A 14,152-nucleotide genomic window follows, 5' to 3' on the forward strand; every position below is an offset into this window, starting at 1 on the left:
ACTGGGCAGTCCTGCCTGGTTGGTGTCTCTGCCGTCTCAGTGGCGGGCCGCTGCGGGGTCTGCGGCGGTCCGCCGACGACTGGGCAGTCCCCAGATTTCTGCTTTGCCACCCACTTCTTGTTAATATCATCCACTCTAGCTGCTGCCCTTGCTCTATCCTCATCTAACTTCTTCTGAATTTGCTCCATTTGAGTGGTAATATTGGTTACAGCAGCCGAGATTGTGTTCATTCCTTGCTCGAGGTTGTTTATCCTTGCTTCGACCACTCCGATCTTGGTGTCATTAATCTTCCTATCTTGCGTAATTACCTCCAAAATCTTCGTGATTCCTTGTTCATACTTGTCTTCCTTCTTCATCGGCTCAACCACTCCTCCTTTGCTAACATTAAATCCTGCAGGGGGTTGCAAGTAATTATTGTAAGAATAAGAAAGATTTGGGTGCGGACGGTTCCCATTATAATTATTGAAATTACCGCCCCCCTGATTAGGGCGATAATTGTTATTGTAGTTTCTGGGACCGCCTCCTTGCACGTAGTTGATTTCTTCCACAGTTGAAATGGCAGTTTCGGGTGCCTTGACCGCCACTATGGAAGTTGCCGGAATTGGATCTTCCTTCCTCGAGATGTCCATTTGATCAATCCTGACTCTAAGTTCTGCTAACTCCTTAGCAAAAGAACTTTCTTCGGCCTCTTCTATGGCAGTTACTCTTCTCGTGGCATGCCTTTCCTTCGACCACCCCCGACTGTTGGTGGCGAACTCCTCGATCACCGCCATGGCATCCTCTCCTGTCTTTCTTAGAAATCCTCCATTTGCCCCTGAATCAAGCATAGCACATATTTTCTCGTTAAATCCATTATAGAGGATTCCTACCTGATGGTCTATGGAAAAACCATGGTTTGGGCACTTTCGAAGAAGAGCTTTGAAACGAGCAAATGCCTCATAGAGGGGCTCGTCATGGCCTTGTGTGAACTGAAAGATCTCACTTTTGAGCTTCAAAATAGTGCCTGGCGGGTAGTATTTGTCGAGGAAGGTGGCTACGATGTCCTTCCATGTGGAGACCTTTTCTGGTGGCATACACTCAAACCACTCCTTAGCAGAATCAATCAATGAGAATGGAAAAAGTCTTACCCGTATGGCATCGTCGTCGACACCATTTAATTTCAGAGTGTTTGCGATTTCCACGAATTTGGAGAGATGGCGGTTAGCATCTTCAGTCGCCCTACCTGCAAAAGGAGTTTGCTCGACCCTTTGGATAAGGGGCATGCGTAACTCAAAATTGTTAGCATCAATACGAGGGCCGTTAGGAAAAGTGATCATATTCCCATGATTGAACATGTTCATCACAGGTAATGTTTCTCTGTTCTTCTTTTCCATGGCTTCTCGGGCTGTTCTCTCCGCATCTCTCTCATCCATCAGCAACTTCACCATCTCCTGCAGCTTCTCAATATCTGTTCGATCACCCATTTTTCCTGATCCTTTTTCACTTCTTATTATTCTACGAGTTCTTTCAAGTTCTAAATCAAGCGGCTCTAAGATGTACTTCCCAGAACGCGTTCGCATACAAAACCTGCAAGACTCGAAAACAAAAACAAATTAAACTAAAAAAAAAATTAAAACAGAAAGCAATAAAAATCACGTGCGTAGCCGCGTTCCATCGTCGATCAAGCGTGACGGACGTAGACCGTGGACTGGGTTGTTGTAGTGTGAGTTCAAGCTGCAGAGACCCCGGTATTTATAGGCAAAAAACGTGCCTACCACTATTCAATACCCACCCAATCAATTGTTGAGTAGTAAATTTTGTAGGTAACACTACAATAAATTTAATCAATAAGGACGCAGATTTTAGGACGCAATTCCTTGCGTTGTAATTTTTCCAAGAATTGCTAAAATTTGAGACGCAGATAAAAGCGTCCTTAACTCAAGAAAGCATTGGAGACACATTATAAAAGTGTCCTTAATTAGATTGATTAGAGGCACATTAAAGTTCTCACACTCCCTCTACGATCTAATTAACCCTCTCTAATTAACCATCACTTCTCTCCCTTCCTCCACACAACCTCAATGTCGCAGCCCTAGCTTTGTCGTCGCATTTCAGCCGCATGTCGCCGCCGTTCCGCTGCTGCCGTTAACGGAGATTAAGAATTTATATTAAATAAATAGGAGAGATGAAAAAAGTAGGAAAGATAAGAGAGAGTAAAGTAAATGATGGAATAAAATAAGAGTGATTAGATGTTTTGTCTTTTGTTAAAAAAGGAAATGACTCAACTTTGTTGGGACGGACTAAAAAGAAATACGACTCAACTTTTATGGGACGGAGGGAGTACTTCAGATCTTCTTCATTTCTGGAAAATACCCAATGGTTTCATTCTTGCGGTACATTTTAGATCATGATTATACATGTTTGGATATTTATTTAGGCTAAAACAACCTGCATTTTATAGGTTGATTATTTAGTAACTGGGATCAAATCTTCGCACGTGCAGATGATGTGCTAGCTCACAACACAATATGGCAATGATGGTGATGGAGATCGTTGAGAGGTATGAATTATTTGACATTACATTGATTTTTCATGAACTGTTAAATTTTTTTTTGCATATATATGAGTAGTTATTATTAAAAATTGAATATGAGAGCTTTGTGGGAAGTGGGAACAGATATATTTTTGTTGAGGAAACTCCATCACAATATGGTGGACTAAGCAAAGGAGACTTTGAAGCAGCTGATAGTGTGAATGAGATTATTGTGAAACCTTCAGCTCAACACATTGTTGAATTTTCTACCAATCAGGTGAGCATTTTTTTTTTCAGTTTAAATAGTTTATTGAAATAAAAGTTCCTGATATAGTACTACTATATGTTTTATCTGAAATTGCCTTAGTGATTTGAAAAATTATATGTTGGCTGAGTTTTTGGAAGCACGGAAGAAAAGTCGGTTGTTGGATGGATGCTTTGCATTGGCAAAAGTATTGGAGTGTTGTTTTTTTTCCAGCTATACTTGGTATGCTTCTATTTGCTGCATGGCGATCTTGTGACCTCTGGATTTCATGTAATTTCCAGTGGCTTCTATTTTTCTTCAAAAACTATAGGATCAATTATAGTCATTCATTTAGCCATGTTAAGGATTTAACATAGATCAGAAGCACCTTTACACTTTAAACCCTTTGCTTTTCTATATTGTGCTAATTGATCATCCTCTGTTTTTGTTTGGCAGTGGAGTTGCTGGTTATATTGAATCAGAAGACAAATAGATTGTTGTAATCTTATTTGAACTGCTACGACTAAGTACATGACATTGATTACATATTTACATGTAAGAAATTGTAATTCATTATTTTAGCTTTCACTACCAACTAGAACAAAAATGTGACTGAGATAATCTGTTCAATATTTTTTCCCAACTGTTTTTCTCTCTCGCGTTAGCAAAAACCTATACATTTGTCGACAACTAGGGTCGCGTTAGGGAGTACTAATTTAGGGATATCACCTTAGATTGGAATATCATCTTAGAGTAGTGTTAAAATTAGAATTTAGGGACACTTTTCTTAAAAGTGTCTCTAATTTGTATTTAGGGACACTTTTTAATAGTGTCTCTAAGTTGATTTTTTAAGGACACTTTTTAAAAAGCGTCTCAAAATTATTTCACCGGCACTTACATTTTGCGTCCTTATCTTGTTTTGGCACACCACCACTAAGGACGATTTTTAAAGCGTCGGTGATATATTTAACAACATAAATTAGTGTCCCTAACTTAATAAAAAAGTATTTTTAGATGTTATTTTTGTTGTAGTGTAACCATCTCCATCAACATAAATGTGGGAGTAATAGGCATGAGTTATTGCACAGGCTTCGTACGGGTATTTGCACATATTTAAAAATGTATTACCATATGCATTTTATACTTGAGACTGCCCCAATGGCCCCAATGGCCTGCACGAAACTAAACTGAAACTATAATTGTGCATGGTATCGTCTTACCGTCACTCCATCGCATTGGTTTGTTTACCAAAATTAATCTTGTTAATATTTATTTGAACTTTATCACTGAGTATTTTTTTTTTATGTTAATTGATCACTTCTGTTTTGGCAGAATTAAGATCATAAACACGTTCATAAAAGGCATGCAATGGTTGGAGGCTATTAGATTCCAAAACTGAATGGTAATTTGATTATTAATTTATTTAAATATCTTTCTGATTGGTCAATTATATATACTCCCCCCTCCCATTTTTCTATTTCGATCCGTCCCACATAATTTGTCTCATTTCACTTTTTTACCATTTTTGGCAGTAGATCTCGTATTCCACTAACTTATTCCTATTCAGTTTTATTATAAAACTAATATATAAAAGTAGGACCCACGTTCCATTACCTTTTTCAACTCACTTTTCATTACATTTCTTAAAACCCGTACCCGGTCAAAGTGGGACGAATTATCTGGGATGAAGGGAGTAGCATTGTAGCTCAGTGATGTTCTACAACTTTAATGGGTCCTATGCACAACTGGGGTAATTTAGCAATTTATTCTTGTACTTCATTCCAAACTAATGGCCAAATTTGCAAAGTCGAATTAAAGATTCAACTTATTGTTCAAATTGTGTATTGCAGTCCGATTAACCCGAGGCTTTGCTCGATTAATAATCCATTCGGGCCCAATCATTTAATTAAGAGCAGGCCTAATCATTTAATCAAAATATACCCAACAAATTTTAATTTTTTTGAAGGCCCAATTCGATTCCTCTAGTCGTATGTGGTTCGCTCGACGTGGCTACCTTCCTCACTTTCCAATTACAGGTGTATTCTTTTATTTTCTGTACCTTATTTTAATTTAACTATATAAGTTATTTAAAAATAAATGAATATATCGAGTAAACGGATTGACAGTTCTAAAATAAATTACTAGTTAAAACACGGCATGGATTAAGATAATCTAGATGCATAATATCCTAATTAAACACAAGTTGTTTCGACCATGCTACCCACTAATGATGGCGGCATAGTCAAATTTTATTCTTCTATTATAAATACTATTTCATATCTTCTGGCATATGATTAGGGCTGGGGAAAAATATCGAAAAAATAATATATCGCTCGTATCGTATTGAAAAATATCGAAAAATTATCGAATTTTCGATATATCGTAATTTTCGATACAATACGATACCGTATCGTAAGTTTTCGATACGATAACGATATGAATTTCCTTATATCGCGATATATCGTTTTATATCGAAAATACGATATATGTCGAAAATTTTCGATATATCGATATATATCGATATTTTATTTTCGATATATATCGATATTTAACGATATATCGAATTTCGGTACGATATATTGAAATATCGATACGATAATGATATGAAATCTTTTTATATCGAAAGTTCGATATATCGAAACTTTCGATACGATAACGATATGAAATTCTTTTATATCGATATTTTCGATACGATACAAGATACAACGTTTTCGATACGATATATCGTATCGACCCACCCCTAGGCATGATGTATAACCATGAGCCCAACTTAATTGTTTCTAATTTAACTAATTAATCTCGGAGTAGCTGTCGATCATCACCACCTTCTTGAACGATTGTTTAACCAAATCATTAGGATTGTGATAGCAAATTAGTCAAAGTCAACCCTCAAAAGTCAACCCTCATACCTCCCTAAGAAAACACCTCCCACTCTTTATTTTTTTTTCCTTGACTTGGTCGATTATCACTGACATAAATATTTCTTGGCATAATCCAACTAACTTCAGTATTTCTGTCTAAAATTATTAGATCTCTAGCTCCATGGCCACCCACACTTTTTTCTCTCTTACCATCTTCATCCTAATATTCTTGATTTCTGCCAACGGTAAACATAGCTAGTTTATTATGTACCTACATTAATTTTGATGTGTAATTGAGTTCATGCTATTTATGGGAAATTCAGGTAGGTCGTTGCAGAAGAGTGAAATCGTCAATCTCTCGCATTTTACATCAACCGCCAATGCCAAAATCAAAGCAGTTTCCCGCGCAACTAGTAGCTCTTACACCACTAATTACAACGATGGTTAATTTTTCTCTATTTATTGTTTCATTTAGATGAATGCATGCTATCCTCAATTCCATAATTTGTATCTTCGCATTCAAATTATCACTAACAACTTTGACTTAATTTTATTGTTATTAAATTACTAATGTTGCAATGGTTTATTGATGTAGTATTGGGGTTGGGTGTATTAGTCTCACAATTTCCATCACTGCTAGAAACCACTCTGGATCCTTGCGTTTCTCCCATTTGGGATTGGATTGAATGCAATTCTGATCCCACACCACGTGTAATTGCTCTGTAAGAATTTCATTAATCAAATCTCTATTTTTTTTTAAAAAAAATTCTTACTACTTGAAACAATGATTTCGTTTCTGGAAATTTCAGGAATCTCAATAACAGAATGCTATATGGCCAGCTATATGACTTCAGTTCTATGGATGCTCTTCAGAGAATGTAAAAAATACACCATTTTATTTTCAAGTTTTTGCCTTTTTCTATTTGAATAAATTTACCCATGTATATATTCACATCCTTCAATTACAGTGACATGTCTCAAAACTTTATTTTTGGAAACATCCCCTCCTTCCTTGGCACACTTCCAGATCTTCAAGAACTGTAAGTCAATTAAACCATCATACAATATGGAGTAATATTCTTAACTTATTTTGAGTTTTTTTTCAATTAATATTTCAAGCTTTTAATCTATGTGTGTTAACCTAAATGAAATAATTGTCCCATTTCCAGCTAGAGCATAATCATATAATGAGATTTGTATGTAGTACTATTATAGGAGAATTTATGATATCAAATTATTATTCGTCATTTAATTTCGATTGTGATGCGCAGGAACTTGGCAAGCAATTATTTCGAAGGAGCAGTACCGGACTCAGTAGCATGCAACAAGAACTTGAACTTAACGTAAGCCAAAGCAATAAAAAAAAATCCATTTATTTCCATCATAATTAATTTTGATCCATTAACAAATTTTTGCAGTCTTGTTGGTAATAACTTCTTGACATCTACTGCGTGTTCGAAGTCCAACAAATCTCCATCTTCATCAGCAAACAGCGGAGGCGGGTTCCAAGTTCCGTCAGGCTCAAGAAAAACAAAAAAGAAGAGTAATCTGGGTGCAATATTGGGCGGCACGATTGCAGCATTCGTAGTTTTATGGGCTGCTGTTGGAGGTTATGCTATGTATCGTCACAAAGCCAATGCAGCAGCTGCTGTTGCGGATGCCAACAAAGGTATTTATTTACTCATCTTTTTTAGTTTTACTACTAGTTTATCTAATTTCATATAAGTACATATTTGAGGTGATATGAAATATTTATATGTGCAGATGTGCCCATGGAAGAGTTGCCCAAGAATGCTCATCCAAGTGAAATCAACCCAACATATTCATAAACCCCTTCTTTTTATTTCATTTCCTTTTTTCAGTTAAGAAATCAACAACTTTTCCTTTTGATCTAATTTTGTGTTTAACCGGTATTCTTTCTATTTAAATTTCTATTTCTTGTATTCTAGTTTAATTTTTTAATCAGGATGAACCCACGAATCTTAATTGCGTGATATGTAACATTTATAAATTAACTTAATTATTATGACTGCACATCGTCAACAATAAATAATTAATGCTACTAGATGAATAAGTTGTTGGCAAAGCTTATTTTGCAACTTGATCAACCTCGTTTGTACATTATTTTAACCGTTTATATGCGTTTCAAAATTTGTGTTTCAAATCTCACGTGGGGTAGTTTGATCAATTTATAAATTTATGAGGAAAATAATAAGAAAAATAAGAGGAAAAAAGAGAAATAAAAAACAGAAAACCGTTATTCTGAAAAAATCACGTGCCTCGATCCCACTATTCTGAAAAGTTAGCGAATTTAATCTTATATTTTGAAAGGTCAGCGAATATGATCTTATATTCCGAAATTTCTAACATTGTCACTGGAGTAGAAGGTATTCTTCATAGAAACTCATCCGTAATTTTAAGCTAATTAAGCTAAACTCGCAATTTCTCCATTCTATTCAAAATTTCGGGATAATTTGATTGGATCGGGATTATGTGTAACTAATTAAGCTAAACTCGCAATTTTACATAAGTAAAAATTAATATCATAATTGACTAAATGTAATAATGACGTTTTTAAATAGCCGAATGTTTTGTTCGCATGTACATAATTTCTCTCAAATCGTGGATTATGAGACAATTAAGAAAAATGTTAAAGTTATGATACAATTGGCATTATGAAATTACAAGATAACCAGAATTTGACAAAATTTCAATTTTTATAGTTTTACAGAAATTGATTATATATATAATAACCCAATTAAAAATACTAGTACTAAAAATCTCATATTATTTCAGCATATAAATCAACCAAGCCAAAAACCCAGAGCAAACGGCAAACCCCAAAACCTGAAAAAGAAAAAGGAAAAGAAAAATGGCGACACCTTCTTCGAAGAGATGGCTTCCTCTTGAAGCAAACCCTGATGTTATGAACCAGGTATTCGTGTTCACTTTTTTATCTTTTTTTTTTGTATAAATTTTCATTTTAAGTTTGTTGTAGGCACTAAGCTATATAGTTGTAGATTTTTAAATTTGAATTTGGGTGTTTGGAGTAAAATAGATCTCGATAGTGGTCATCTATGTATTAAAATTACCAAAACACGATGGGATGAATTGTGGAAAGATGAAAAAGCTACTAAAGAAATAGAAAAAAAAAAAAAAAAGATTGAGAAACGGTGTTATGGAGATTTAGTATTTTATGCTGAGTTATTGAAGAATGTTAATTGCGATGAGCAGTTTATTTGGGGACTTGGTGTTTCCCCGGATGAGGCAGAGTGCTTTGATGTTTATGGACTTGATGAAGATCTCTTGGCGATGGTTCCACAACCTGTACTCGCTGTGTTGTTCCTCTACCCCATTACGAAAAAGGTAAATTTACACATTGAGAATTTTCTAATTAAATTGGGATTCACTAATGGCATTTCATTGCAACCTCAAATACTTGCTTAAAATCCATTTTTTTGTTTAAATGTGATAGTTGTATTTGTGCATATGCATATGTGATATGACAATACTGTGTTTGTTACAGAGTGAGGAAGAGAGGATTCAACAAGATAGTTCGACCAAGGTAATTACTACTACCCCAATGTCGTATCAAGAGCTTATTATTTTGGACTAGTATTTTTTTTTGTTCTCAGTTATCTATGAATGGGGTGAGTCATAGTTATTGTCTTTTGAAAAAAGAATTGGAAGCTGAGTAGTTGCTGAGATATCATGCTTACAATTGCATTTACAATTTCCTGATCTGCAGATTTTTTTAACCTAATAATATCATGTCTGTGCAGTCTGTTTCTTAATTATAAGCATGTGTTAATAATTAGTTTCCCTAGTGCTCTAGGCCATTCCTGGACTCTAATCTTGGAAATATATCTATATTATAAAAGTGTCAAGCATCTGTGTCTCTGGAACTCAAACTGCAATGTTGAACGTAAACATTGCAGTTTTTATAAGTCGTTTGCTGGATGCTGGATGTATAGATAATTTAAAGCTAGTTAGGGTGAATGGGTTTCAAGTGATAAAACATCTTATAAAGACATCTACTGATTGATGGAGCTCACTATAGAATCTAGAACGCAATCACAAGGACTTCGAGTAGGCTAGTAGCATTGCCCGCATCCCATTTGTTATCTTTCTAACAGTACTTGCAGTTTTCCACTCTACACCATAAGAAACATAGTCTTATGAATGGTGCTACTACAGAGTATAGATTTGAATGAATCACAAGTTTTAGATCATTTACTTAACCGTGCTCTATAATTTGTAAACTCAGATTCAATAATTAGTTTCCTGAAAATTCTTTGTTTCTGTTGGTAATAAGCACCCGTATACTTGTTATGTATATTAGTATATATGTCCTGGTTGCTTTCTGAATAATGGTATATACAATTTCTGTGGGCTCTTACAGGAATCTATTGGTGGACCTTACTTTATGAAGCAAACTGTAGGAAATGCCTGTGGAACTGTTGGACTTCTTCATGCTGTCGGCAATGTAACTTCTGAGATAAAACTTGGTAAGCTCTAGGGTTTCAAATAGCCTTCTTTGTGATTATTTTCATGTTACGAGGAGTTCTGTGAACCTCATATTCGTACTTTGCCTGAAAAGTCGTCTGCTTTGATTGAACTTTTGAGTCTTGACGTTCAAACAGCCTTTGCAGTTTGCACAGTGTAAAATGTGGGTAATGCTACTTTAGATCATATCTGCTAATACGCATTGCTCAGTAGACCCTTTTTAAGCTTCTACATGGTCAAGTGACTTCAATTAGGGAAGCTATTGGGTGATTCCCGACCCCTTCCTTCATATGTGTCTTTGATTACAAAGCCTGATTATAAACAACTCCTGAAGAGTTGACATATTAATGATCCATTTCTTGTCTGAAAACCAAGGAAAACAAGAATCGAAGGATTGAACAGACGACCAATACTAATAATAGATGATTGTATCATATGAGACATGGGAGGTGGTATTCTGTAGGGACGTCCATTCAGCTCTAAACCAGCTGATTAGAACCAAAAGGTTGTAGCCCGAAATGGATTTGAGCCTTTTGGCCTGAGGAGGCAGTCTGGCTGGCCTGATTGGGTTCCGTACTGGCAGTTTTTAATGTTTTGGGTGATAACTATCCTTGGACAAATCTGATTCATGAATAGTCGGATGCATTGGAAAGCCAGCTCAACAAGAAGAGATGGTGATCATTTCAGTGGGTGTCAATAGGTAATTTAGAAAATCTACTAAGTACTAACATTTATTGTAACTCGTCAGCGCAACCAGCAAGTTAGTAAATGAAGTTGTAGGGTTTGGTCCAATTATTTTTTCTAGCTCATACCCAATTGAACTGAACAGCATAGTGCCATAGACTCAGTTACCCAATTGCTGGATAGAAATCGAGTAGGTTACCCTATTGATATCCCTAGTATGGTGACTACTGACTAGCTGTCGAGTTGATTGTGAGGTTAAGAATATTCATGCTTCGCTTTAATTTCTTCTCTCTCAGGGCTCAGGAATGTGTAATATCTTCAAGAAATGTATTAAAATATGTTCAAATGTGCATGCTTTAAGTTTCTTCCATGAACTGTGATATGCCATGTTTAGGTTGTCAGTTGTCTGTTTTGTTTGTGTTGTTTTCCAGTTGAGGGGTCTTACCTGGACAAATTCTTCAAGGCTACTGCAAATATGGATGCGTCACAGGTCAGAGTGCGCCTTGCCATCTTCTCTGTCTCATTTCCATCTAATATTTCTAAACTAAATGAATCTGCAGCGTGCAACATTCCTTGAAAATGATAGAGAAATGGAAGATGCTCATTCAGTGGCAGCAACTGCTGGTGAAACTGAGGTTAGAGTTGGACATTTGCATGAAATTTAAAGGCATCTACTGTTTCTGTTTTTGTGTCTATTATTGTTTCTGTTTTTGTTTCCTTTTTTTTCTAATCAACAATTTAACCTTCAGTTAACGATGTGACTTGTTAACTGAATTGATGAACCAACTTTTTATATTATCTGTTTTTATATTTTACTCATAATGCACTGTCCATAAGGTATTATAGTTTCCATTCTAGCATGATATAGTATTGTGCATTTAGTGTAATATCTTTCAAATATAGATGAATTCCTTTTCCACTGTAGTTACATTAAATGGGCCGTTCAGTCTTTGACTCTGCTCCTGGCGCAATTTCTTCATTTACCTTAGAAGTTGGGTGCTCACAATCACTTCAAGATTGTCATGTAGTGGTGATAGAGGAATGCCTGTTAGTTATATCGCATACTATATGTATGTGCATGACCAACATGTAAGAACAATAAAAAATACTTGTAAGAATAATGGCGCTGCTACTGGAAAGGGACAGAATATATCGAGCAAGATAGAAAATGAACATAGAGCACAGGAAATATTTTAAATAGAAACTAAAAGAATAGTATAATCATCTTACGAGGCCCTACGGAAACTACCGTCCTATACTACTTTTTCCAAGACCCACAGATCTTCTGAGGAGAAGCTAATATATTACCATTGAAGAAGACTCATTACTCATAACAAACGGAGACTCTTAATCCAAATAAAACTCTATGAGATAACCTTATATCTGAGAAACTCAAACTCTAAGAGATAAACTTATGTCTAACAAACTAATGACTAGACTACTAAAACAATAAACAACTACTAAAAGATAAAACAGAACAGGGAACGAATAATGAATATTGCAGGAAATTGATCAGTATCATTTGTGTTTTCTGTGCACACTGCACACTATAGATCTGTTCAAATGCGACTTGAGATATAGTTTGCATTAATACTCAATACCAAAACTGAGTCATAGAATTTTCTCAGGAAGCAGTTGAATCTTGACCCCTGTTTTGTTTATTTTCTAATTATGAGTTTGTATTATAATATGGATCGAGAAACTAAGAATATTTTTATCCCTTCAATTTGACAGGCATCAGATGATGTTGACACACATTTTATCTGCTTTACATGTGTAGATGGTAAATCTCTCTCTCTCTGTGTGAGTGTGTCATTGTGTTGTGTGAATTTAATTAGTGAAATTGTATTATTGCGATTGTAGGGAAGACTGAAGTACTGGCTCACTTATATGTGCTGTGCATAGATATGTATTTGGATATTTGTTAATTGTTAGTTTCATTGATTTGATAACTATATTCCTTGGGATTAACCTAGATATTGAGTACGACCAGCTCCTAGAATAAAAACTACTGGTTACTTTCACATCTTCAGAATTGCTAATTGACACAAGGTTCAATGTCTGCATGCTATATGGTGGTTCGAGTGGGAGCAGTGTCAAATTAAATGTCTCCATCATAGCATAGTGCATACTTCTACTTCAACTAATAATCTTGGATTGGTTAATCAACAACTGGATAGGCCTTTCCTTCTCACTATTGATTTTTTCACTTGAGGTTGCAATAAGTGAGAACAAATCAACCATATTGATATGCGTTCAACACTTAATTTTATAGGACAACTGTACGAGCTTGATGGAAGGAGGGCTGGGCCTATTTCACATGGCACATCTTCGAGTAACACCATATTACAGGTAATGTTGCTCACTTCTTCCATTCCTCTATGATCTCCACTCTCTTGTTGGAACTAGATGGAAACTCGTCGCTGTGCTTGTGGTAATGGAATGTTGACTACAATCAACTTATGCTGCTTGCATTCCTCCTTGTTTGATGCTCCCGTTTTGCTGTCCTTTGTCATGCTGGTTATTGATATGCAATTTTGATCACAGGATGCTGCTAAAGTTATTCAAAAGTTTATCCAGAAAAACCCTGATTCAATAAACTTCAATGTTATTGCTATTTCGAAGAAAACTGGAGCATAGAGATGTTTCAAAGAGTGATGTGTTGGTAGGAACAGCAACTTTTACTTTCTTGTGGTTATGAACCCAGAGCTTCTATTACTATATGAATGCGGTAGTTTGCATTTTCTCTTTCCATTCTTAATAAAGCAATCATGCTGTGTTTCTATAATCTAAAATGTTGTGCTATGTTTTTTATTTATTTTTTAATTCTTGTTTTATCTATTCCTAAGATTTGGGTTTAAATGTACCGCTTGGGTTTAGGGTATTTATTCCGTTTATGTTAAGGAAAATTAAAAATATCAATAATTTTTTTATTGTAACTAAATACTACATAAAATAGAACAAACAATGCTAGACAATGACGAAGCTCATATACTATCTACTATTCACATCATGAAACTCATGGCTGACCAAGTAAAAGTAAAACTCAAACTAAAAAATACTCCACTAATTAAAAGAAGATGGATTATCATACTGAAACGTGTAATTTAGAAAAAAATGATTTGATGAATTGTTGGTTAATTAAACTTTGATTTATCTTGAAGTATTAAATATGATTTTAAAAATTACACGATACCTCAAAACCAAACTTGAAAAATTTAAGTTTGGATGCAAATCGGTTCATAGATAGAGCCCAGATAACTCAATCCTTTATCCACAATTTTTTTGATATTCCAATTATAGAAAATAATTTATGTATACAATTCAATAGTCGTCAATGAATTT

General features: G+C 35.1%; 2 protein-coding genes, 1 long non-coding RNA gene and 1 other non-coding gene across 5 annotated transcripts; all 4 read left to right on the plus strand.

Moving 5' to 3' along the window:
• The first annotated feature begins 885 nt into the window (after positions 1 to 885).
• On the plus strand, positions 886 to 992 carry LOC125191503 (small nucleolar RNA R71). The gene has a single exon (XR_007171177.1). It is a non-coding gene; the product is annotated as a small nucleolar RNA R71 (small nucleolar RNA).
• Positions 993 to 2,480: 1,488 nt separating this feature from the next.
• On the plus strand, positions 2,481 to 3,399 carry LOC125186642 (uncharacterized). Its single transcript, XR_016130367.1, has 3 exons — positions 2,481 to 2,539; positions 2,648 to 2,789; positions 3,213 to 3,399. It is a non-coding gene; the product is annotated as an uncharacterized LOC125186642 (long non-coding RNA).
• Positions 3,400 to 5,745: 2,346 nt separating this feature from the next.
• LOC125186114 (uncharacterized) lies at positions 5,746 to 7,560 on the plus strand. The gene is made up of 8 exons (XM_048082433.2): positions 5,746 to 5,862; positions 5,941 to 6,060; positions 6,213 to 6,339; positions 6,427 to 6,495; positions 6,586 to 6,657; positions 6,889 to 6,960; positions 7,036 to 7,286; positions 7,382 to 7,560. Exons 1-8 carry the CDS (start codon positions 5,799 to 5,801, stop codon positions 7,444 to 7,446), a joined length of 840 nt encoding a protein of 279 aa, XP_047938390.1. The 5' UTR covers positions 5,746 to 5,798; the 3' UTR covers positions 7,447 to 7,560.
• An 846-nt stretch (positions 7,561 to 8,406) lies between these two features.
• LOC125186293 (ubiquitin carboxyl-terminal hydrolase 3-like) lies at positions 8,407 to 13,595 on the plus strand. 2 transcript variants are annotated; one of them, XM_089058083.1, is made up of 9 exons: positions 8,407 to 8,552; positions 8,852 to 8,983; positions 9,144 to 9,179; positions 10,031 to 10,125; positions 11,239 to 11,297; positions 11,368 to 11,442; positions 12,542 to 12,590; positions 13,083 to 13,159; positions 13,355 to 13,595. In XM_089058083.1, exons 2-9 carry the CDS (start codon positions 8,880 to 8,882, stop codon positions 13,445 to 13,447), a joined length of 588 nt encoding a protein of 195 aa, XP_088914209.1. In that variant the 5' UTR covers positions 8,407 to 8,552; positions 8,852 to 8,879; the 3' UTR covers positions 13,448 to 13,595. The 2 variants fall into 2 exon arrangements, with proteins under 2 accessions (XP_088914209.1, XP_047938602.1); XM_048082645.2 differs by having other exon boundaries at positions 8,409 to 8,552; positions 9,144 to 9,182; positions 10,020 to 10,125.
• Positions 13,596 to 14,152: the final 557 nt, after the last annotated feature.

The sequence above is a fragment of the Salvia hispanica genome, chromosome 5 (assembly GCF_029641045.1).
Source record: "Salvia hispanica isolate PSC_SH4W2 chromosome 5, Shi_PSC_v1, whole genome shotgun sequence".
NCBI lineage: Eukaryota > Viridiplantae > Streptophyta > Magnoliopsida > Lamiales > Lamiaceae > Salvia > Salvia hispanica.